Here is a 23,618-nt window from a genome sequence, read left to right as displayed (position 1 = left end):
TCGATCTGTCCGGGTAAAAACAGAACTGACTGCAATGTAAAGTTATGCCAGGACTGATTTTTACGGTGGCCGGGAAGTGCAAAGCAACATTACAAAGAATTAAACACTTTTACAAAGCTCGAGACAAATTTACATTCTGGAAAACATTTTTACCTACCATAAAACACAATTACATGGGCTAAACACTTTTACCAAGGACAAGACAAATTAACATTTTAGAAAACAAATTAACAAGACGCAAAACACTTTTACCAGTCCCGAAACAAATTTACAAATGAAAGATTCTTCACGGAAAGGGAATGTACCACATACCGGAAGTGACGAGTGAAAGCGGATGATAGGTGTTCTTGGTGAGCGCGGTCAATTCGTGTTGTGGAAGTGGAGTAAATATGGCGTGAATGAAGTTTATGGTGACCGAACATGGACTGCGGCCGAGGGATGTTTTGCCCGTTTTGTGGCAAACACATGAACAGCTTAACGCGGTTTTGCTTTACGTGTGGTCGGTGTTTGGAGTTTTTAAAGGACGCGAACCAGACGGAAACACCTGAAACCCCGGGGACTTCTCGACAGCCCGACACAGTGCTAAGCAAAGTAAGTGTAGCAAAACGCTAGCTATCTAAGGACATGTGAAATAAAAGTCAGTAGTAATGCTAATGATTTTTCGAGCGGCTTCTAACTTTCTATTTTGGTAAATTGTGAATTTTGAAACGGAACTCTGTCCATGTCAGCAGAACAACCCATGTCCCCCATCATACAAACAGTTCATGGAGTACAGAAGCTCGAAGTCAAAAGAACGACAGTCTTTTAACTATGGGCCAAAAGGAAAATGTAGGCCCAAAGAAAGAAAACATGTCCAGGTAAGTTGTACTGACCGCCCTATATAATTTTGCAATGTTCTATATGTGTGTGTGTGTGTGTGTATATGTATTTTACCTATACATTAATTATATCTTTGTTATTTTACTAGATAAATGTAGGATTGATGGGGCCACATGGAACTGATGGAACTGATTTAAAACCTCTAAGAGGGAAAACACTCCCGTTATTTACAGACCCAGAGGTAGCAGCACCTGATCTACTAAAACAAGCTGTCCAGAAAATGAGAACCTTTAACAAGGACATGCACGAAGGACCTTATGTCCTTTTGTATCCAGACTGCTCAGAGGTGGTCCATGTGCCTGGGTCAGAAAGGTCATTTAAATTGGCAGAATATAAAAAGGAAATAGGAAAGGCATATTCCAGGATTACTTTTTTCATTTGCCTAGAAAAACACTATAAAAGAGGTTAGTGGATCTCATTATTCAATATTTTTACATATTTAGATACTCTGCTGGAGGATAAATAATGGTTGTTTGATTCATTTTTTTCAGAGTACGATACCTCAGACTCTGATTCTGATTCTGAAATTGTCATGACAACAAGGAGCACAGCTGAATTCAATCGAGCTGACACTTTGGTACATAGTTATTTATCTTTTTTAAAACATTTATGTATGTTTGTATTTATTCAATTTCATGTAATTTATTAGATGTACATTGGATTTTAAGCATAACATCAATGTCCTGGTCAATATTTTAGTGGAAAATGCTTGTTTTGATTATTTTGCAGTTACTATTATACAGTAACACAGACAACCATTCAGCATTGATATACTGTATGTGGTAATGGAAAAATAATGGAAGCTGTTGAAAGTTGTTGATCATTTTATCCGTTTCCTCTCAGGTTTTTGAACCACAAAATCGAAGTACTCCCAAATACAAACTGGAAGATGAAAGGTAGGTGTTGCACACTTGGACACAAATGAACTTTCAGGCGTGCATGGGTTGAAATTATTTATTTACTTCTTGACTGAAATTAATATTTTATGAAAAGTCATATTTTATTGGGCTAAAGTGCTTTCACTACCAGGTAAAGTGCAATCAAAACTGATAAAACTACTAGCAGACATTGTTCTACTTATTCACATACACATTATACATACATTTATATTGCTGCACATAAGCTCAACGTTGCAACATGCTATCGGCTGTTTCTGAAACTGACTGAGGTGCTCCCTACCTAAAGGACCCACAGCTGCCTGTGTGAGCTTTACTTAACATAACAGAATAAATCTACTGAAATGCAGTTGCTCTTGCAGGTGAATAAACACAAACTAACCAAACCATTAAACACGTGAGAATTGTTGTGGCAAAAACAATATTTAACAAACACAGCATTCCCAGGCAAAAGAGACGTCAAGATCCAAATTGTATTTAAAAGAAAAAGATATATTTATTCTTGCAAGAATAGTTCCCATTCTAGCCACACAGGCCAGCTGCCAGGCTGGGTGAAACCCCAGCCTTTACAGACCAGTTTGCAGGGTAGAGTGAGACACAGATTGGTGTTCTTTCTGGAGTCTTATGTTCTCATCAAAGCATTCTCTAAACACCCACCCCAGAGGGCAGGAACTGAGGAACCCCCATGGTTGCCTCAACCCCTCCTTAGCCTGGGGTCTTCTCACCTCTGTCTCAGTGTCACACACAGCTGTATCAACGTTACAACAGGAAAACTCAAAATACAGAACACGTCATTCAATTTTATCATTGAGAAAACAAAATAAGATTAAAATCGCCACTACAGAATAAAGTGGGGGGTATCCACTATCACACATCATTGACGATCCTACATAGGTACTATAGGCCTTTATTGAAGTGGCACGGTCATCCAGAACCAACTAATAGAACTTCGACATGTTTCGGCATCTAGCCTTTGTCAGGGAGTCAAATAGATGTAATGAGAGACAATGGGTTTTTTAAGTGGTAATCAACCAATAGGAAACTTGGCTGTTTACATGATTTGACTATTGTAGGCCTGAAGGACACCTGCTGGTTTTAAGATGTCTACATCACCCACTCTAGCCCAGAACACTTTGGACACTAGAAAAGACCCACTGTCTCGCATTTCATCCGTTTGACTCGCTGACGAAGGCTAGATGCCAAAACGCATCGAGTTATTTTAAATTAATTCTGTATGACTTGGCCACTTGCAATACAAGCATTTTAATAATTATAAAAATTAGTAGTTTGAGCTTTCTCTTATTTTATACCTTTTCTATTCAAAAAGAAACTCAAACAAACTCAGATTTGAGTCCAAGAAGCGCTCCTATCCACATGTTCTTAATAAATAATTTATCTTTAAGTTGTTGATGTGATCAGAGAATTTGCTTGGATGAACTTGAAACAGAAGATACCATATGTATAATGCTATTTATAGCAAAAAAATTTTTTTGGATTTATTTATAAATCTTTCTGTTCCCTCTACATGTTACTCAAAACTACCTTATAGCTTTAATCATGGAGCTAATCATTTTAATGTTTTATCATGTTTCAGAGATGCACCAGGACAATCATCAACATTTCAGCCAGGACAGGTAATAAGGCAGACTGTGGCAGCATGACATTTCTGGTTTTCAGTGTTGTTTCAGACATTTGAATCTGTTTTTCAGATAGTAATATCTGATGCTGAGGATCTGGATCCACCTGAAACATATCCAAAAAAACCTTCTTGCTACAGGTAAGTAAAAAAAAGAAGAAGATAAAGACTGACATAATTAATTTATTTAACTGATTACATGGGGAAGACTTTTGTTTGTACGATGTTTTAACATGGAAATGGTAATTTCCCAACAGTAAATATACCGACCTGTATTCACCAAATGTTGAGCAAGAGGACGAAGGGCCGGTTGCTGTCAATGTGGAGAATTTCCAACACACAGCAATGTAATATGACAGGTTTTGACTATAGCACTCAAAACATGAAAAAAAAAAAATTTCACTGTACAATAGTTCTGGAATATCCACAAATCAAGTCACTTTTTGTCATTACAGGGAGGAGTCGGACATTGCATTACCTGACATCGTAGCAAACCTGTCGCTTCCTATTGATCGTAAAAAAGTCAGCCGGTTCAACATCTCAAGGGCTAATGTTTGGGATGGGGCAGTCAGAGGTTTCAAGCGTACAACATATTCTGAAACCTGTGACATGCTGGTGAAATTTACTGATGATACTGGTGTTCTGGAAGAGGGAATTGACACTGGTGGTCCAAGACGAGAGTTTTTAACTCTATTAATGAAACACCTAAAAGACCGGCCCATTTTTGATGGACCAGAAGGACATCGGTTCCTGGTCTACAATGCAAATGGTATGCATATTGGTTAGATGTGTACTATAGGCTACTAATGGTTGGTTAATGTTAATTGACCATATATATCACATGACATATGCTTGTATATTACAGTATATACAGTAATGCATTGTTTGTTTTATTTTGCAATATGAATTAATTCACAGCTGTTAGGGAGGATGAATACTACCTGGCAGGAAAGATGATTGCTGTGTCAGTTGTGCATGGAGGTCCAGGACCCCATTTCCTGTCGGAAGATCTTGTACATTATCTTGCAGGCCAGCCTTCATTCAAAGCAACAAGTAATTTAATAACTGATGAAGAAATAGGGAAAGCTTTGCAAGAGGTGAGAATAGCATAAGTTGGTAGTAAATAATGGTAGGGCAGAATTTTACATAGTTCCTGCAGTGTTTTGAGACCATGTTTACTTCCTATATCACGTGCAGAATTTATTTAATTAATTTATTAGTTTTTGATAGTGTAAGATGCTACAATATGTCATTAAAAAATAGGCAAGAAGATACAGTGCACACAGTTATTGACTGGGGTGTTTATACCTATTTTCATCTCTTTCAGATTGAGAATGCTGCTTCGTTGGATGCTCTGCAAGAATGTATCATGAGACACAGCACAATGTTACAGACAGCAGGTTGTCTGAGACGTGTGGCTACTGTGGAAGAAAAGAAAGAAATCGTGTCTGACTACCTCCAATGGTATATTATTGACCGCAACTCATCTGTAATTGACAGGTAAGATAATATTTGTGGTGATGAGATTTTCTTTTTTTTAATGTATTTTTGTAAGAATTTTTAGTTTAAAATGCCTCATGGTCCCCATCTTTGGTTTATGCAAGCATGTATATCTGTTATCAATTTGTCACTGTGACAGAATTTGTACCTTAGTGTATTTCAACTGATATGTGATGTTGCTTCATTCTGTGTCAAACAGTGCCTTCATTAAAGGGATAGTTCACTTTAAAATTTAAATTCTGTCATCATTTACTCACCCTCAAGTTGTTTCAAACCTGTATTAATTTATTTCTTCTGCTGAACACAAAGAAATATATTTTGAAGAATGTCAGTAACCAAACAGTAGTCTGTACCCATTGACTTCCATAGTATTTTTTTTTCCTACTATGGAAGTCAATGGGAACAGTCAACTGTTTGGTTACTGACATTCTTCAAAATATATTTCTTTGTGTTCAGCAGAATAAATAAATTAATACAGGTTTGAAACAACTTGAGGGTGAGTAAATGATGACAGAATTTAAATTTTAAAGTGAACTATCCTTTAAGTCTTCACACCTTATAGATTCAATTTAAAATGTATATTAATCCTTTTCCTCATCAATCTACACACAATACATCATAATGACAAAGCAAAAACAGAAATTAGATCAAGTTTCTCCTCCTGACTAACTCTTCCATAGAGGAAAATCTACATGTATGTTTGTTAAGGTGGATAGTAATTGTAGAGAAGAGAATATTTAATAGTTTTCTTTAGATAATTTAAATTCAATTGGCACTACACAGCAGTGAAACAATGTTTGTGTTCACTCTGTAGATTCAAAGATGGTCTTTCAACCCTGCAGTTTTTGACTGCACTACAGCAACACCCTACTTTGATGGCCCCTGTCCTGTTCCACTCTGAAAGGCGACTCACTGCTTTTGAACTTGAGAGTCTCTTCAAACCTGACCTCAGTCCTTCGGGGAGTAATCGAAGACTTAAAGAAAGTCAAACCATGGCCTACTGGGCAGACTATCTCCTTGATTGTGAAGGTTTGTTAGTTCATTTGTTTTTATAACTAGTTAAGAAAACACTTTGCAATGATGTATCTGAATTTTTTTTCTTTGCAGAAAGCCAGGCGGCTGTGTCTGTTGAAGATGTTTTGATGTTTGCTACTGGACTGTCTTCACTTCCCCCATCTGGCTTGGAACCACTGCCACAAATAGAGTTTGAGGATGACTCTGTGTTCCCAATGGCAAATACATGTGCAAACTCCTTGAGATTACCACTCCTAGACTCGTACACTTTGTTTAAGTCACAAATGGACTTTGGAATTCAAAATAGTCCAGGATTCGGCTGTTTCTAAGCTATATAATGGATGACCCCTAGAGTTAAGACTCTGCAAAAGTTGTTGTTAAAGATGCACTTTAAAGTGCAGTTGCCAAAGTTGTTTTTATAATGTTACAGTATGTAAGCATGTTCTTTTCTCAGTTAACATTTTGAAAATGTTTTAGATCCATGAATCTCAAACTGGGATCCCTTTGTGATCACTGTTTTAGATAAAGAAACAATAACTTTTGTTTACAAAGTAAATAAATACTAATTACTATTTTTGATTCATTTATTTCACACTTAAAAACAATTAAGCTTTGGGTGACAGATTCATGAATATTGTATTCAGGCAGGCAGCAGTGTTTCACTACTACAAAATAATTACCTTTTTGATAATTTCATAGCTGAGCCATATCTTTTAATTTCATGTACAGTTCTGATGCAGACTCCCAGTTCTCTGGCTTCTGTAACTGATTGTGTTCCATGGCAAAGTCCAAGTACTCCTGCATGTTTGGGTCCCCACAAGGAGTCAATGGCAGGCTAGCCTCAGGAAGGGCATCCAGGTCAGCCTGTTCAATTTGAAATCCGCAGTCTCTGGAGCCAAACCTATGTTAAATAGAAAACATAATTGCATTTCTTTTAGTTAGTTAGTTAATTTTGGTCAACTTCAAAAGAAAAACAAAAAAAAGAAAGAAAAACAATTTACAAACAAACATTAGAAAATAAATTTAAATTACAATGAAAACAATATTTAAAATATTTTTTTATTTTCTTTTGAATTTATTTTCATATAAGTTAAAACGTTATATTAATACTTTGATCTGTTTATCACCTGTGTGGTAAGTAGTAGAGTTCATTGGGCACTCCTCCTGGACATGCTGCTGTTCTGGAAGGGCGAATCCTGTGACTGTTCCACAGCCTCACACACTCATCCAAGTCCTTCTGAATAACATCACCAAAGCAATATCTCAATAGGCACTGATGCTCATGACTACCGTTGAAGTATCCAGCATCTCTAAGGTCTGCAAATAACTCCATCCAGAACTGAGACCTATAGAAATGGACAAAAATGTTTAGTTATACTTTCAATACACATGTTTGAATAATAAAATCAAGGTTAGTTGTAATGAAATTCATGGTCTTTGCATCTTTTGGTCATTCGATTTTCTTTTCAGGAACAACTATTCCTGACGAGCAGGATTTGTTTTACATTTTTTATTGATCTTTATTGTGCTCGTTTTCAATTACTCGTTCCTGACAAGAAAAGTACATTGAATGATTAAAGATGCAAATTACCCCTTATGAAGACAACTCACCTTCCCTTTCTAAATATAGACCACCAGGACTCAATACGCTGGTTAGTTATAGATGAGCCGTACATGTGGCTGGACGCTCCAGAGTAGTAGTCACTGTGATGGTGGCGTAGGGTACATTGAATTGCAGCCATTATGCCGTTCTCAGTGCCGCAATCAGTCCTCAGTCTCATGGGGATGACACCGAGGTTTCGCACACATGACATGAAATAATGAGCAATCACTGTTGGGTTATTATTTGTTGGTCCACATTCAAGCCACAATACTTTACGTGAAAATCCATCAATGCATCCCGAAATGGCCAAACCGAATGGCTTAAGTTTATCATAACCATCTGCGTGCCACATATAGTTAGGTCCCATTGAGTGATAGGTTCTTCTTGTAAACCTTCTGCGTGCTCTGCTCTCACACCCTCGAGGATTAAGCTCCCGGAGGAAATTCATCACATCATCTCTCTTCACTCGAAGATTGTACTTTTGTTTAAGTACCTGCCACATCGTGCGGTAGCCAAATAGTTGTCCAGGTCCACGAAGTTCAGATCTGATGGCGTTACTCACGGCGTTTGGAGAGGAATAATCCTTTCTGCGGTAAAACCCGGCTTCGTTCAGTTTACTTTTAAGAGTCCTCAAGCTGATGTTTACACCGTGTAGACTTGACATCATGTCCACGATTACATCGTACGAGTGGCCCTCGTTAAAATATTGAACGCAATGATGCAGTATGTCAGGTGTTTCCGTCTGGTTCGCGTCCTTTAAAAACTCCAAACACCGACCACACGTAAAGCAAAACCGCGTTAAGCTGTTCATGTGTTTGCCACAAAACGGGCAAAACATCCCTCGGCCGCAGTCCATGTTCGGTCACCATAAACTTCATTCACGCCATATTTACTCCACTTCCACAACACGAATTGACCGCGCTCACCAAGAACACCTATCATCCGCTTTCACTCGTCACTTCCGGTATGTGGTACATTCCCTTTCCGTGAAGAATCTATCATTTGTAAATTTGTTTCGGGACTGGTAAAAGTGTTTTGCGTCTTGTTAATTTGTTTTCTAAAATGTTAATTTGTCTTGTCCTTGGTAAAAGTGTTTAGCCCATGTAATTGTGTTTTATGGTAGGTAAAAATGTTTTCCAGAATGTAAATTTGTCTCGAGCTTTGTAAAAGTGTTTAATTCTTTGTAATGTTGCTTTGCACTTCCCGGCCACCGTAGATTTTGAAGGCAAAAGTCCCGCTGATCTCAATGATATCGTTCAAAAATCTGGTGTGAGAGCTTGTGTCGGCTGTAACGTTACACATCATCATGTTTTGCGGTGTTTTCCCTGTTTAACGTTACTGCTTCTGTCGAGCGGACACTCTCAGCACTAAAGCGAATTAAAACTTATGACAGAAATACGACGGGACAGACTCGACTTTCAGCACATTAACCTCGATGGCGATAGAAAAGGTTGCTGGGACTGAAAAGCACAGACAACCTGTACAACCAAGTAATTCAAGTCTTTTTGAGGAAAGAAATTAGGATGGATTTTGTGTAAAAAAATCAGTTTTGGAGAGTATAATGCATTTTTTTGCCCCTGTTTTTGTCCGTGCTGAATATGATTTTCTTCAAACATTAATACTATTGTAGCCATTGAAGGATAAGACAGGGAGGATCCGTTTCTGAATTTATAATCGGAACGCAAGAACCACTGTACACAAAAGCCGAAGTCAATTGCTCGTTTCTCTCTACCCGGCCTTTCGCGAACTCACCGCATTAACCCTATAACTGCCGGTGCAAAATAAAAACAGGAATTTCACATTATAGAGAGAGTATGTGCGTGCGCTGCTACACTATTAAAAGTTATTAATTCAGGGTGGACATCACTGAAGGCCTAGGTGTGAAATGCACGGCCCGCCACTGCTAAAACCTGTTGCATTTGAAAGACTATTCAATAAACTCTGCTAATTTTTACCACCACGTTGTCACATGCTCTTCCTCTGCCTGCACCTCTTGGATTTGCATATTAGACAAAAACTCAGTGTTGATTTAATGCTGGATATCTATTGATGACAACAAGTGTGTAACCGCAGTACAAAACTATAACGTTACGTGTTTAGACAGTCTGTGAATGTCCTAACTGCTGAATTCGCTGGGTGTCCCAACTCCAAGCCATTAAGTTATATTTTTGGCCTTCTTCATAAACCATAAGTCATACACGTTTGTTAGTTTTTTGGCTTGTCATGGGGAAGTATATTAACTCGTGCAGGTAAAAAAACAAAACAATCCAGGTTAAGCGGTTAAAAAACGCCCGTTAGAGTTTGAACGCGATCGTTGATTGGACAACGTCACCGTAGCTCCTCCTCCTTTGCCGTGACGTCACGACTGACGCCTCCTCGACTGCCGTTTTTACTTTTAAAGCTTAAGCTGGAGTAAATTCAGACAACATTTACACAGATGATTGTAATACATCGTTAACGGAGAATCTTAGAGACCCGCAAAAGACCAGAATGAGCTCATTTCTGTGTGCCCGTTAGCTGAAGGATGATGATGTTTGCTGCTGGTGCTTTTAGCATGTATGCTAACGTTAGCTCTCCTCATTCAGTGTTTCTATGTGTGTGATAGATAGCTAACATAGCAGCTCACAGCCTCCGATTTCACTTCGATCTCTTTTAGAGCAGGTAAGAACATACATTCCTTGCTGTTCATCCCCTCTAACGCCATGCATGTGTTGTGTCTGACACGACATGTCTGCAGGAAGAGTCGTTAGCTGTTAGCTGTTGAAGTGAGACGTCAAACTGCACATGACTGACCTCCTGTCATGACTTTTACTGCCATACTAATGCATTCGTCTTAGTGGAGATACATGCTGTCAGTCACATGACACTGGCTTTTAAACTGTTGTGTTGATTTGACTGTGATCCGTCAGATATCTAATTTAACAAAGTTTAATATCTTCCTTTTATAATGAATTAACACCGAAACCGTTATTGTGCTTCTCTGACTAGCGCTGGTGTTTGACACTTGTTTGTTTAGTGGTGAATTGAATCACCCCTGCTGTGTGTGTGTGTGTGTGTGTGTGTGAGGTCTGTCCAGTCTGCTGGTGAGATGTGTGTGTCATGTGGTGTTGTGTGTGTCATGTGGTGTTGTGTGTGTGTTATCAGACAGGTGTTGTCAGTGACAGATGTCCCAGGATTATGGCAGTTCTCTCTGTTTATGTCTCAGATCACTGGCTAGGCTTTCAGCATTTCTTTTGGATAGTTTATTTTATTTTATTTATTTATTTATATAGCACAAATAATACAACTGTCGCTGACCATTGTGCTGTACAAATTTTTTAAAAACAATGACAATAAAATTACATAAAAAAACATTCTACATACATAAAAACAAGTTGAGAAAGACTCATATTATAAGCCTTCTCTAAAATAATAGTTGACAAATATTGTCGATGTTATTAATTAATGAGATTTATATTATAAATATATATTATTATTATTCAACATCATGGCTATTAGTGGTGTAACGGTTCAATCAAATTGCTGTTTGGTTGTTATCACGGTTTTAGGGTCAGTTCGGTAAGTGCAATGTTCAGGGAAAAACGACTACTAAAAACAAGTAATCGAACTACAAACAACAGCACAAATAAACACAATAGAGCAAAGATACAAATAAAATAAGCAGTGCTTCATGTTTTTCAGGGAGGTCTAACATTAGTTTTCAGGTGAAATTAAATAAAGTAATCAAGTGTAAAATAACACTGTATATTTGACTGTATAAGTTAAAGATTAATCCTTATTAAGGTTAGAAAAGCCATTAAATCAAAAGCAGTGAGTGATTTCCTTATCTTTTGTTGTTTGATTAACATTAGAAACACAGCAGAGTTATTAGGCTGCTGTCACTTTAAGACATAATGCACTGATACTGTCCACATGCGCTGCCTTTCTCGACTGACTGTCTGACTAGGGTACTCGCCAGGACGGGCATGATGACATATTGTTGTGTGAGTTTGTCTAAGCGCAAGCCTCGAAAGTGGACTCAATATTTGCACACTGTCTGAGACGCAGCTCTCCGTGCGCACGCTTCAGATGAGTACACACACACACACACACACACAGCGAGTTCTCTTTCACGTCTTCTTGCGCTCAAATGTTTAAACTGGCAAGGCTAAAATGAGTTTAGTTTAATGCACATTGCTAAACTTCAACATACATGTTTGTGTTTACAGATCATCAGTGCTTTTTTTGCAGCACAAAGGTTGCCATGTTGGGAAAATTAAGTAAAACTCTGGACAGAAAACATATATTTTAAGAGAAAAGCTCTGTTTGGGGGATTTAATTCAACATTTGGAAACCCTTAGCTGGAAAGATAGTGGAGGCTTGTTACCAATGCTCTTGCATGCATTATATTTTAGATATTAGTTAAATAAGACGTATGTTTTTCTTTTCTGTAAATGTGCACATGCATCTTTTATTTATTTTTTATTGTATTTAATTGTATTATCTTATCCCTATGTGTGTATGTATGATTTTGTCTGATTTTCTCTTCTGTAAAGCACTTTGTAAACACTGTTTTTAAAAGGTGCTGTATGAATAAAGCTTTACTTACTTACTTGATTACTAATGCAATAAATGACTAACTTTACAAACCATTTTCAGGACAAATAACCAGCGGGCCAATATCGCCACAATTATTTTTAATGATTCGAGAGAAGCTGAAATCGTTATCTTAATGAAATCTTAGCAAAGTCATTATTTTTAATAGCTATTAAAATACAATGAATCATTGGGCGCTAGAATATCTCGGCTCAGGACGGCCTGAGCTCATTGAACAAAAACCCCATGATCTATAGGATAATAATTAACACTTCTAGGCATCGTTTCCTAATGTGGAAATCTGTCATTTACTCGCCGTCATACTCTTCCAAACCGGGATGATTTTCTTTCTTCTGCGGACCACAAAAGAAGATATTTTGAAGAATGTTGGAAACCACAGTTTTAGACCTTGACAAGCATAATCTCTTGTATGTCGATCATAAACCTAATTACTGTATTGTTATGCTTATATCACATCTGTATTAACTCTAACAGCGAATCTCAAACTCAGAATTACAGTAGAATGAGGACTTGTAAAAAATGCCACTTTCTTTTCCTAAAAAAAAATGTGTATTATAAAGTTAAAATCTTGCTTATGACCTCATAAAAGATTCAGAACTGAGACTTAAACTCTTCCTATTATAATTTATGACTCTAAAAGTGGAACTGAATGACCTTGATCATTACATTTCGTCTTAAACTCAAAGTATAAGGAACAAGAATGTGCAATGTTATACATGTACACACATGTATTTACAGTATATACGTATATATGTAGCTTGAAATACTGGCATAACCTGATTAGTGAGTTAAATATTCTTCAAAAATATTATTTTAAACATTGACACTTTTGCTCTTTTGCCCACACAACTCATCCCCCTTAATACTGCTTTCTATTTGTTTCTGATCCGTTCATATTTACATTGACCGGAATCAGGCACACAGTTAAACATTTACATCTCTGTTATTCTCTGCATTATTCTCCTTTATAAAATAGCAACGCCTGCCAAAATGTGTAAAATAAGTGCGATCAATTTAAGATAAGAAATTTAAAGTAAGAAAACACTCTGTAAGTAGAATTGTGAAAGTTTTTACTGTTTTCAGCGCACCTGAAAGATTTAGTTTAGTTCAAGTTCAATTGTACAATACATTTTGTTTCAAAACAGCTTTACAGAAAATGCTTGTTTTCTGTTATCAGTCATTCGTGTCAAAGTAATGCACAGCTAATAAAATGTTTTATGTGCTCAGTTAACATCATGTATTCAGTTCAGTTAAGCTAACGCAGTGTTCAGCAGCAATTACAAAATCAGCTTGTAATGATTACAATATGTGACCCTGATCATCACTACACCAGTCTGGAGCCGCACGGGTATATCTGTGGCAATAGCCAACAGTACATTGTATGGGTCAAAATTATACTTTTTTCTTTTATGGCCAAAATCATGAGGATATTAAGATCATGTTCCATGAAGATGTTTAGTAAATTTCCTACCGTAAATATATAAAACATGTATTTTTGTGAGTGAATGCAGCACAATCGTGAACAGTAATGCACAACTTTAAAGCAGATTTTCTCAATGTTTAGATTTTTTTACTCCCTCAGATTCCAGATTTTCAATAGTTGTATCTCGACCAAATATTGTCCTATCCTAACAAACCATACATCAATGGAGAGATTATTTATTCAGCTTTCAGATTATATATAAATCTCAATTACAAAAAATTGACCCGTGAGACTGGTTTTGTGGTCCAGGGTCACATATAAGGATATATTAAGGATCCAAAGTTGTGTCATGTGAAATCCTGAATCCTCACTGGATGTGGCGTGTGTGTGTGTGTGTGTGTGCGTTATGTGCTCGGTCGTGCTGTCCTGATTCAGCTTGTCCTTCAGCACGATGTTTATTTGCTCTTCAAATAAAAGTGAACCGTTCGTCTGCTGCTCGCTTTGCTTTTTCATTTGCCGTGAACGATCCTTTAAACTGACTTCACCGTGATTCTTAGTCAGGAGAGTTCGTTCGGGTTCGGTGAGGAAGAAGGTCAAATATTTGTCTTATCTAAGTACATATGCTTCAAAACATTCTGTTCTTCATAATCATCAGTGTGTTTCTGTGTCAGCACTTTTAAAAATATGAGCAAATTGTGTGAATAATCCAGTTGTGTCATCTCTGAGAAAGTCTGAGCGGTGGTTTCACAAACCTTGTGTATTTAAACCCCAAAAACCTGCAGTATATTTATCTTTCACACACACGTTAGCGTACAGTGTGTGTAGAGTACATGACACATGTAGTCGACAGCGGGGAACGAGAGCTGTGTGTGTGAGTGAGTGTGTCCTAGTTTTTCTGTAATCTACAAGCTCAATACACACACATGCCTTGAATATGGAAAAGGGAAATTCTCTCATGATTTATTCCTGGATGTGTATGACTTTCTTTCATCTGCAGATCAGGATAAGTTTTAGAAAATAATATCACAGGCAGAGTAAACATAAACCATATTACTTCTAAGCATCAAAGTTTTATTCGCCATTCACTTACTGAAATAATTTTCATAAAATCTTTGTATTCTGGAGAAGAAATAAATCCGTACACAGAAGGGGGAAAGTTAATTTTCTTTTTTTCTTTTAATTACTTGAGAAACAAATAACTAAAAGTGTGTTTATTTTGCAGGATAATAGGTGCTGACCTGAACCTGTGGTCATCTGGGGATAGTTGGACACATCTGAGAGGTGAGACGGGGTTTCTGGGTCGATCACATTCAAAACCAGGATCAGAAACGGCTTTATTGCACACACAAGGACTTGACCTCGGTGCAATTAATACATTTATTTAATTAATCAAAAAGAAATTAATAAAAGTGCAATTAATACATACAATAGCTTGAATACCGCATGGCCGTGTCAAGGTCAATAAAAAAGACAATTGTGATTTTATTTTATTTTTTGTAGAATGCAACAGAATTTGACTTTTATGATAAGGTAATGGTATTTTAGGTTGTAAAGTGTCACATGGTCTGACTCCCTAAACATGTACGAATATTTTTGTATTAATTCTAATATTTGTGAAAATGCTTTTTACCTTGAAAAATATGTTGGAAAAAAAAAGCTTGCTAAAAAAGAATAAGCTGTGTACACTTATATAATTTTCTGAAATTTCATTTTGTTTGTACGCATTTTAAACTATATATATATATTAAAAAAAATATATTTCTACATAGTGGATACTAGACACTACATGTGTCATGACGCTTATATTTTAATAACCGAAATAGAGTACATAGCCAAAGGTATGAGCAATGTTAAAATTTAACTTTTCCATCCCAAACATAAATTTAATTTTAAAATATATTCATACAGAAATCAGTTATTTTAAATTGTAAGAATTTCGCAATATTTTACTGTATTTTTAATTAATTAAATGCAGCCATGCTGAGCACAAGAGGTTTCTTTGGACACTTACACACTGCAACTAAATTTGGTTGTCAATTTAAATGTTTTTTCCTTGGAAAAAAATTCTTCATGCCTTAAAATATTTTGAATGTAACTCAACACCCTTGCCTCATTTAGTATGCGCGTTTCTATGCATATGCAAATGAGCCCCGCCTCCACTCACTCACTCAGAGATCCACTGGTTGACGATCACGCGTTGATCTGATTGGTTACAAGGTAGTGTGTGACGTCAGAAACACCAGCGATTTCACACCGTGTGTTTAAAACTGTCTTTGGTTCACTGCAGTTTTAAGCAGAAAATACTCAGCAATGCTGTCGACTTATGAACTTACACATGGAGTGTGTTAAAGCAGATTAAAAACACCACATAGACACATAAACAATATAAAAAATGGGGTTTTCACCACAGGGGGACTTTAACAGAAATCTTCTGAAAATGTAAAAAATCCTATGCAGTGTACAGAACCCACCTGAACAACTAGCTGTTGATGACGTACAGCGAGAGAAACGACAGCTCTCTGATGCATGCTAAAATACGTAGTTTAACGTGCATCAGAGATGTCTCTTGTCTGTATGTGCGGTGCAAGAAATCACAGGAAAGCGCTACGAGCCTGACTCGTGTTGCCAGATCTTGTAAGAAATCAGCAAACAAGTCCATAAAAACCTCCAGAAATAAATGCTTTATGCTGAAAATAAGGCCGAAATATCACAACCCGCACTTTAATAACTGCATAAACTTGATCGCTGTATGAGCCAAGCTTAAACATCAAGCCCGAAATCACTTACAATAAGTGAACATGGCAACACTGCAAGAGCTTCAGTCAAATCGCTGAACACAACGAGTCTTTCGTCACTGTAATGTTACTTTAGTCAGAATAGCGAACTCACTCCCCCATTTAAAGGCGGTTGTCTCTCCTGAACCTCTACATGTCCTTTGAGAAGCCTAGTGTTGTGTGTTTGTGTTACAGAGATGAGTGTGTGTGAGGAGCAGGACGAGTCCTGTGAGGCGGGGTCTCGGTGTTGAGCGCTGTCCGTGGGGAACATGTCTGTGCACGAGGACCTGGATCCCCCGCGCTTCTTCGTGGGAGCTGAGGATGGAGAGGCGGACGAGCTGCTGGATCCGGGCCGAGTGCTCGGCTACGACTGCCTGTACGAGAACGTGGAGGAGGAGGACGAGGAGCGAGACGACGATGAAGAGTATGATTCGGTATGTGCAGGGTGGGAAATTAACTTTTGTGGCTGGTGGATGCCCAATTTTACCAGCCACTTATATTTTTTACCAACCACTTTTTCCGGAATTCAAATGTATAACAGAAAGTGCACTAGCATATTTTGAAGTGCTTCAGTACACTATTTTTTATTATTATTAATACATATTTGATTAATATAGGCAAATAAAAAGTGATGTGGAAAAAAGCCTGCGAGACCATGGTAATATTGTGTTTGGTCAGTTTGGTCATATTCTACAGTAATTGTAGGCCTACATGTTTAATGAAATAAATATATTGACTCATCTCTCAGTAATAGGCCGACTGTGTTTCTGATATGAATAAAACATGTCGGCAAATATATTTGAATGGATTGTTATTGCTGATTCCATAGACACCATTGTGTATTTTACAAACTCTAAATATATTGTTTTGCTATAAATTATATGTATTTAAATTAGGGCTGTCCGTTAAACGCGTTATTAACGGCGTTAACGCAAACTCATTTTAACGGCGTACATTTTTTTATCGCGAGATTAACGCCTAGCAAACGTTGTCGTTTTTTTCACATGCTTTTGCAACAACTAGTAACGTTGTTAAAACTACAACACCACAGCGGATCTAGCTAGACCAGAAACAAAACAACAGGCACGCCGCACACACTTGTTTGGGCTTGCGAACCGAACCGGCCAAAGAGTGGACAAGAAGCGCAGCGCCGAGCCGCGTCTAGGACAACTCGTATCGCACATCGGACGCGCACTTTCTCAGTTCATGGCCAGCAATAAAAATGATTTGCTCCAAGTCAGAATGTTAGTGTGAAATTGAACAGTATATGTCAATGTTGTTTTCAATAAAAAACATTTGCACAAAGCAAGCCGATCCACTTTTCCATGTTGATAAGAGCATTAAAATTAGGAAAAAATAATGGAACAAAAAGAAATCAAGAGACATTTAAAATAGATAAAAATGTGCGATTAATCGCGAGTTAACTATGACATTAATGCGATTAATCGCGATTAAATATTTTATTGTTTGACAGGCCTAATTTAAATGTCTGAAACCTCAAATAGACATAATGTGGTATATGACAAGCACTGAGCACGTCCGTCTTTGGCTCGGCGCCAGCCATAGCGCGAAAGCACAGCTTAAATCTGGCAGTGATGTCACTGTACATTCGCTCCTTAGTGGTCAGCTGTGCAGAGCGGGCCAACATCGAAATTGCTGATGAGATGTAGAGGAAAATTAAAATGTTAGGTTACACGCACACTATTGGCTGGTCAGTGGGAACTGCACGAACCAATCAGTGCGAAGCCCGCCGAACTGAGCGCAGGGGAATCCCCGGGGAATTACAGGGAACTCCAACTGCCATGGATTCAGGTTTTTGTGGTTGACTGAAGTGACGATCGCTAGTCGTTCGCACCCGCCACTGTGGCTGGTATACAAGGCAAAGTCACCCGCCACTTTGAAAAAGTACCCGCCATTGGCTAATTTCCCACCCTGGGTATGTGAGATTGCTGACAGATCTTCAGATTCGTGGCCGTCTTCCTGCTGGTCAACGGCGGCTGGCACAGTTTATAGGAGACCAGAACAATCTTATCGTAGTAGAGCGTCCCGCTTCACAGCGCTTGCTCCGACCTCCGTGGACCTCGAAGAATGCAGACTCTGAATCGGGACTCGACTAAGAAGTTGGTTCCTCCCAGTCAGCGCCAGCGGTGTATAAACTGTGGAGGAAGTACACAAAAGGGAATCATACGGGTCGAACAAGGAAATGCTGATCTGGAAAACAATATATCAATAATTCAAATAATTGAGTGATGTTTCATGAAGCTAGAGTGTTCAGCTATTGATATTGTTTTGGGTCATATCTGTGATTTGATCATGTTTGGTGATTGCAGTTTTTTTTTTCTCCAGTATTTGTATTGAACACTTTAATTTCAAAAGCGTAAAAAACAACATATTCTAGAAGAAGATCCCTTTAATGTTTTTAGAAGGTGTGCCAGAACTGATCTTCTATTTTAAGCATAATGTGAGATGCACGTGTCTTATCTGCAGCCCCCAGAGAGACAGATCGTGGTGGGTATCTGTGCCATGTCGAAGAAGTCAAAGTCCAAGCCCATGAAGGAGATCCTGGAGAGACTGTGTCTGTTCAAATACATCACCGTGGTCACGCTCGAGGAGGAAGTCATCCTGAACGAGCCGGTGGAGAACTGGCCGCTCTGCGATTGCCTCATCTCTTTCCACTCCAAAGGTTTGTGCCATCGTGTCTGTTTTTGGTGTAACGGGTTTAAAAAATAATAATTAGTACAGTATTTTCCATTAAATAAATCTGACTACGAAAAAAACATCAGTGTATAAGTCACATTTTATATTATTATGGTCCGAAATTATTTAAATTACTGGTTAATAAATATACACATATACACTGAACAAAATTATAAACGCAACACTTTTGTTTTTGCGTGGCCTTTTAGAGCGGCCTTTTATTGTGGCCAGCCTAAGGCACACCTGTGCAATAATCCTGTTGTGTAATCAGCATCTTGATATGCACACCTGTGAGGGGGACGGATCATCTCGGCAAAGGAGAAGTGCTCACTAACACAGATCTGTGAACAATATTTGAGAGAAATCGGCATTTTGTGTAGATAGAAAAGGTCTTTGAGTCCAGCTCATGAAAAATGGAGGCAAAAACAAAAGTGTTGCGTTTATAATTTTGTTCAGTGTATTTTATTTCCCCTCACTCTACAACAAACCCTTTAAATTGAACACTATTCAGAACAGAACAGGAATGCAAATTGTAAGTATAATGTATAAATCAAACATAAATTATAGTGGCATTCATTATAAACAACATTTATTACAAACGTCATGCCTGAACACATTTATTTAAAGCAAAACTGAACAGTGTTGGAAACTTGCTTTACAAATAAACCTCGGTTTTGAAAAAATACTTGCGTATAAAATAAAATGCGTGATTGACAGTAATTGCGTTATATAATAATAAGGCACATTGGAATATAAATCGGATGATTAAACAAAAACTACTTTTATTCTGGAAAATATGGTATCTAATTACTTTAAGTACAACGTGTCATTGATAACTTTTTAAATTCCTTTTATCAGCTCACAGTTGCTGACTTTAAGGTGTACACATATTTGCTAAATAAATGAAGTTTATGTAGAATATGAATCATGCTCATTTATATCATGGTCAGGCGGTATACTCTATTTTGATTGGCTGGACGGTGTGTGTTAAAACCATTGAATGCACAGGTGTTCGCTCAGTTACTGTATTGAGAGCAAGAACATGTGTTCATACGTTCATTCCTCTTGATATGTTGGCTTCACACATCAGAAGAGTGACCCCAGAGTTGTTCACTGTTTATCGTCTGCTTTTAAGGATTCCCTCTGGATAAGGCTGTGGCTTATGAGAAGCTGAGGAACCCGTTCGTCATCAACGATCTGGATCTTCAGTACTTTATTCAGGACAGGTGTGCTTCACGACCGCCATCAGAACATCTGTAATGGTGATGTATAGTGAACCGTGTTCAGGGGAACACTTCATGCAGGTGTTTTATTCCTGACAGGGTTTTGGGCAAGTCCACTTAATAATAACAATGGGGAAATGGTTTCAATGTTTATTTGAGTAATTGTTTGAGCACACATGATGTGCTCCAATAAAATAAAAAAGATATGGTCAGGCTTCATGGTTTAAAACTGGAAAAACCCTCACTTTCACCTGAACTTTCAGATAGGAACTGAGAAAGTTTTTTTAATGACACCATTTAGTCTCACTGTGTCTTGTGTTAACTCTTTCAGGAGCTAGCTAATGTTATTAACTGCTGAATATTAGCTTTTTAACCGGGTCGGCATGGCAACCTTCAGCATGCATGCCAGAATTCAGCCACAAACATGCATTGCATTCATCTGATTTTGTTTTAGAAATGTCTTGCATCTCCACGACAAATAGCCTTTTATTGATTTTTATTTGTTTAATACACAAGATCACTGCAGCCTCACGCCTACGGCAGAATAGCAGATTTTCTGATGTTTGGAACAACGCCATTTTTAGCAGTGTGACTATTATATCTTCTCTCCCTCATGTCATTCCAAACCCATAAGACTTTTGTTCCTTATAAACTCAAATGAAGACATTTTTAATGATATTTGAGAGATTTGAGAGATTTCTGTCCTGCCATTGAATCTCTATTCAACCAAAATTGTTACGCACCATAAAATTCATACAGATATTTTAAAACTAATGCATATGAATGTAGGCTTTTCTATAAACATTGATTAACTCGCATACATAGAGCACATCAAATATGGTAAATTGAAGCTCAACCATGTTGGAGGAAAAAAAGCCCATTGCTTTATTTGCGTTTGGAAGATGAAAGCCTTATGGGTTTAGAGTGACATGAGAGAGAGAGTAAATGACACAATTTTCCTTTTTGGGTGAACTGTCCCTTTAAATGGCAAAATAAAAATGCCTATGTTGTGTGTTCATGCTTAGGAGAGAGGTGTATCGGATCCTGAAGGCCGAGGGAATACAACTGCCTCGCTTTGCAGTCCTGAACCGAGATCCTGCCAGACCAGAAGGTTTGTTAACTCCCTCAAATCTCACACTGACCTAGTTCACACTGGATACAGTAATCCTGTGGCACCAGTGGACAGATGCCGTGTGAGATGTGCCACATCTCAGTGGTGGAACTATCATTCCTCTTATTCAGTGCATTTCCATGTCCCCGTATTCATTTAGATGATACTTACTAATGAAAGAAAAGCCTACAATAGTAGCAGTAATATTAACATATTAATAAAACTGCTATGGTGGAAAAATGATTTTCCAAACTTTATATATATATTTTTTTTTTATTGGGAGAATTTTTTTTAACTACATATGATATTTTTGTTAAATAATGAAAAGTTATGAGAAATGAATGAGGTTAAAAAACTGAATGAATTTGAAATTAGTTTACAAAAACATTAATAAAACTGCGGGTGTTATTTATTTGTTATATGTATTTGTTATATCTTAATTTAATGTATATTTCGATTTGCAGTAGAAACTTTACTTATAATTTAGAATAATTATATAATTAGAAAGACTTGCCTTTTCACTGATCCAGTTTTATCAGGGTAATTGACTCAACATGAAGGAGCGGCCCACATTTCTTTTTCTAGTAATTAATTATTGGGAGTTGCTTTCACTGTTTTGCAAGACTTATTCAGAGCCTCTGTTAACTCTTTCAGGGAGTTCGATTTAGACGTGTGGCTTCATGAAAACCTGTCGTACCTGTTAGTTATAGTTTATATGGTTGCAGGTTTACTTTGTAGTTTGCAGAATTAATTGAGAGAAGTTTTTGTTGATTTTTTTTTTTTTTTTCATGTCAAATTCTGATCAAATCAATACCATGTTAATTAATTAGTTGCCTGTCTTTTTAAAAGCAATGTTTAGTTAAATAAATTGAAATGTCCTTGAGCTTAATGTGTTCTCTTTGAGCTACTCGTGTACATTTGTAAAGTCATGTGAGGTGGTAATGGCAACACACAAATGTACAGTCATGTGAGAGAGGAGGTAGTGCTGTGATTGGCTGATCGCCCTGTCAATCTGCCAGTGAGATCATGACCATGTGCATTTGGACTCTCAGAATATGTTCTGCCTCAGTTTCCTGTTTCAAAAAGACCTGCATCATTTATCAAACCATTTCACCAGTCCTTTATGATGTTTCTGCAGAGTGTAACCTGGTGGAGGGAGAGGACCATGTGGAGGTGAATGGGGAGATTTTCCACAAGCCTTTCGTGGAGAAGCCAGTGAGTGCTGAGGACCACAACGTGTACATCTACTACCCCACATCTGCAGGAGGAGGCAGCCAGCGGCTCTTCCGCAAGGTGTGTGTGTGTGTGTGTGACCCAAACACCCAAAAACACATTTGATTTGTTGCAAAGTATTTTTAAATTAGCTGAAGAAAACTATGTACTTAAATGTTTTTTATGAATGAAATTAAATGCTCTTTGATAGTGCAAATTAAGAGCTTCAACCCATTTTCAGTGTCTAGTTTTTGCATTGACTTGCATCTGGACTTTAAAGTGGACTCAGACCTCCATTTAGGCTACGTTCAGATTTACGTACATTTTTGAGCATATCCGATTTGAAGGCCGATCAGATTTAGCAAGTGTGAATGGCAATAAATCACATGTAATTTGATTTTTACAAATCCATTTCGAGCTACATTTATATATGTGGTTTGAAATCCTATTCAAATGTCATTTCTGGAGATCCGCTTCAGTCTGACCGCTCTGAGTGGTTTGTGACTTTCTCACGCCATGTAAAACGTAAACGTCAGGCGTTGTTATAGGACACTGCTGAAAGTCACTGCAGAAACAATGCTGTGGTGCTGGAAAGTGTTAAACAGCAGAAAATGACAATATAACGGAGACATGTTTTGAGGCCGAGGAAGACGACAGCACAGAATAAAGCCGCTCATACCGGCCTCCTCTGGTTCTGCCGACGCAGTAGTCCAGCGCGGAGGCTACACTTTGTCATGTTGTAAATAAGACATGTTGTTGCTGTGTTTGTTTTTGGCGTATTCCTAACAACGCAGTGTCAATGCCACAGAAACCAATGTAGATATTCCCGAAACCGAAAGAGACATGGACACACAAATGGGATCTGAACAGTTGCGATACACAGTGTGGACATCAATCATTTTAGATCAGATTACAATCGGATACACGAATAATCGGATCAGTGTGGTGTGTTCTGGGCAGGTTTGGTTCAGTTAAACATTGAAGAAGTAGACTGACACCACCTCCTCTGGTGACTCTTGCGCTTGTTTGGGGCAGTTCGACTGAAATATGAACA

The 23,618-nt window shown here is 37.8% G+C and overlaps 4 protein-coding genes across 14 annotated transcripts in view; 2 read left to right on the top strand and 2 right to left on the bottom strand.

Annotated features, from left to right (window-relative positions):
- The window catches only part of slc38a9 (solute carrier family 38 member 9), a 219,439-nt gene that overhangs the window by 60,125 nt on the left and 135,696 nt on the right, over positions 1 to 23,618 (bottom strand). The gene's annotated exons all lie outside the window — the stretch shown is intronic.
- LOC306991630 (uncharacterized protein) lies at positions 320 to 6,889 on the top strand. Of its 2 annotated transcripts, none has more exons than XM_079599673.1 (13): positions 320 to 591; positions 732 to 857; positions 968 to 1,283; positions 1,371 to 1,456; positions 1,723 to 1,775; positions 3,370 to 3,409; positions 3,485 to 3,552; positions 3,669 to 3,758; positions 3,867 to 4,180; positions 4,330 to 4,508; positions 4,739 to 4,911; positions 5,726 to 5,940; positions 6,019 to 6,889. In XM_079599673.1, the coding sequence occupies exons 1-13, from the start codon at positions 421 to 423 to the stop codon at positions 6,252 to 6,254; spliced, it is 2,067 nt and encodes a 688-aa protein (XP_079455799.1). In that variant the 5' UTR covers positions 320 to 420; the 3' UTR covers positions 6,255 to 6,889. The 2 variants fall into 2 exon arrangements, with proteins under 2 accessions (XP_079455799.1, XP_079455798.1); XM_079599672.1 differs by having other exon boundaries at positions 729 to 857.
- LOC306991631 (uncharacterized protein) lies at positions 1,821 to 8,496 on the bottom strand. Of its 3 annotated transcripts, none has more exons than XM_079599675.1 (6): positions 7,537 to 8,491; positions 7,053 to 7,271; positions 6,606 to 6,826; positions 4,720 to 4,832; positions 3,682 to 4,446; positions 2,255 to 3,518 (listed from the first exon to the last, which is right to left on the bottom strand). In XM_079599675.1, the coding sequence occupies exons 1-3, from the start codon at positions 8,382 to 8,384 to the stop codon at positions 6,619 to 6,621; spliced, it is 1,275 nt and encodes a 424-aa protein (XP_079455801.1). In that variant the 5' UTR covers positions 8,385 to 8,491; the 3' UTR covers positions 2,255 to 3,518; positions 3,682 to 4,446; positions 4,720 to 4,832; positions 6,606 to 6,618. The 3 variants fall into 3 exon arrangements, with proteins under 3 accessions (XP_079455800.1, XP_079455801.1, XP_079455802.1); XM_079599676.1 differs by having other exon boundaries at positions 4,720 to 4,829; positions 7,537 to 8,475; XM_079599674.1 differs by having other exon boundaries at positions 1,821 to 4,446; positions 7,537 to 8,496.
- Positions 9,838 to 23,618, top strand: part of ppip5k2 (diphosphoinositol pentakisphosphate kinase 2) — a 47,800-nt gene continuing 34,019 nt past the window's right edge. For all 7 annotated transcript variants that reach the window (XM_079600216.1, XM_079600215.1, XM_079600214.1 and 4 more), the window contains exons 1-7: positions 9,838 to 10,189; positions 14,770 to 14,828; positions 16,517 to 16,755; positions 18,809 to 19,004; positions 20,154 to 20,244; positions 21,267 to 21,352; positions 22,491 to 22,645. In XM_079600216.1, coding sequence (XP_079456342.1) covers positions 16,591 to 16,755; positions 18,809 to 19,004; positions 20,154 to 20,244; positions 21,267 to 21,352; positions 22,491 to 22,645 — 693 coding nt within the window. In that variant the 5' untranslated portion in view covers positions 9,838 to 10,189; positions 14,770 to 14,828; positions 16,517 to 16,590. The remainder of the gene's footprint in view (positions 10,190 to 14,769; positions 14,829 to 16,516; positions 16,756 to 18,808; positions 19,005 to 20,153; positions 20,245 to 21,266; positions 21,353 to 22,490; positions 22,646 to 23,618) is intronic.

Source organism: Phoxinus phoxinus, assembly GCF_949152265.1.
Source record: "Phoxinus phoxinus genome assembly, chromosome: 23".
In the NCBI taxonomy this organism is placed as follows: domain Eukaryota; kingdom Metazoa; phylum Chordata; class Actinopteri; order Cypriniformes; family Leuciscidae; genus Phoxinus; species Phoxinus phoxinus.
The sequence above is the reverse complement of the archived record's forward strand: the minus strand, read 5'-3'. Positions and strand labels throughout refer to the sequence as shown.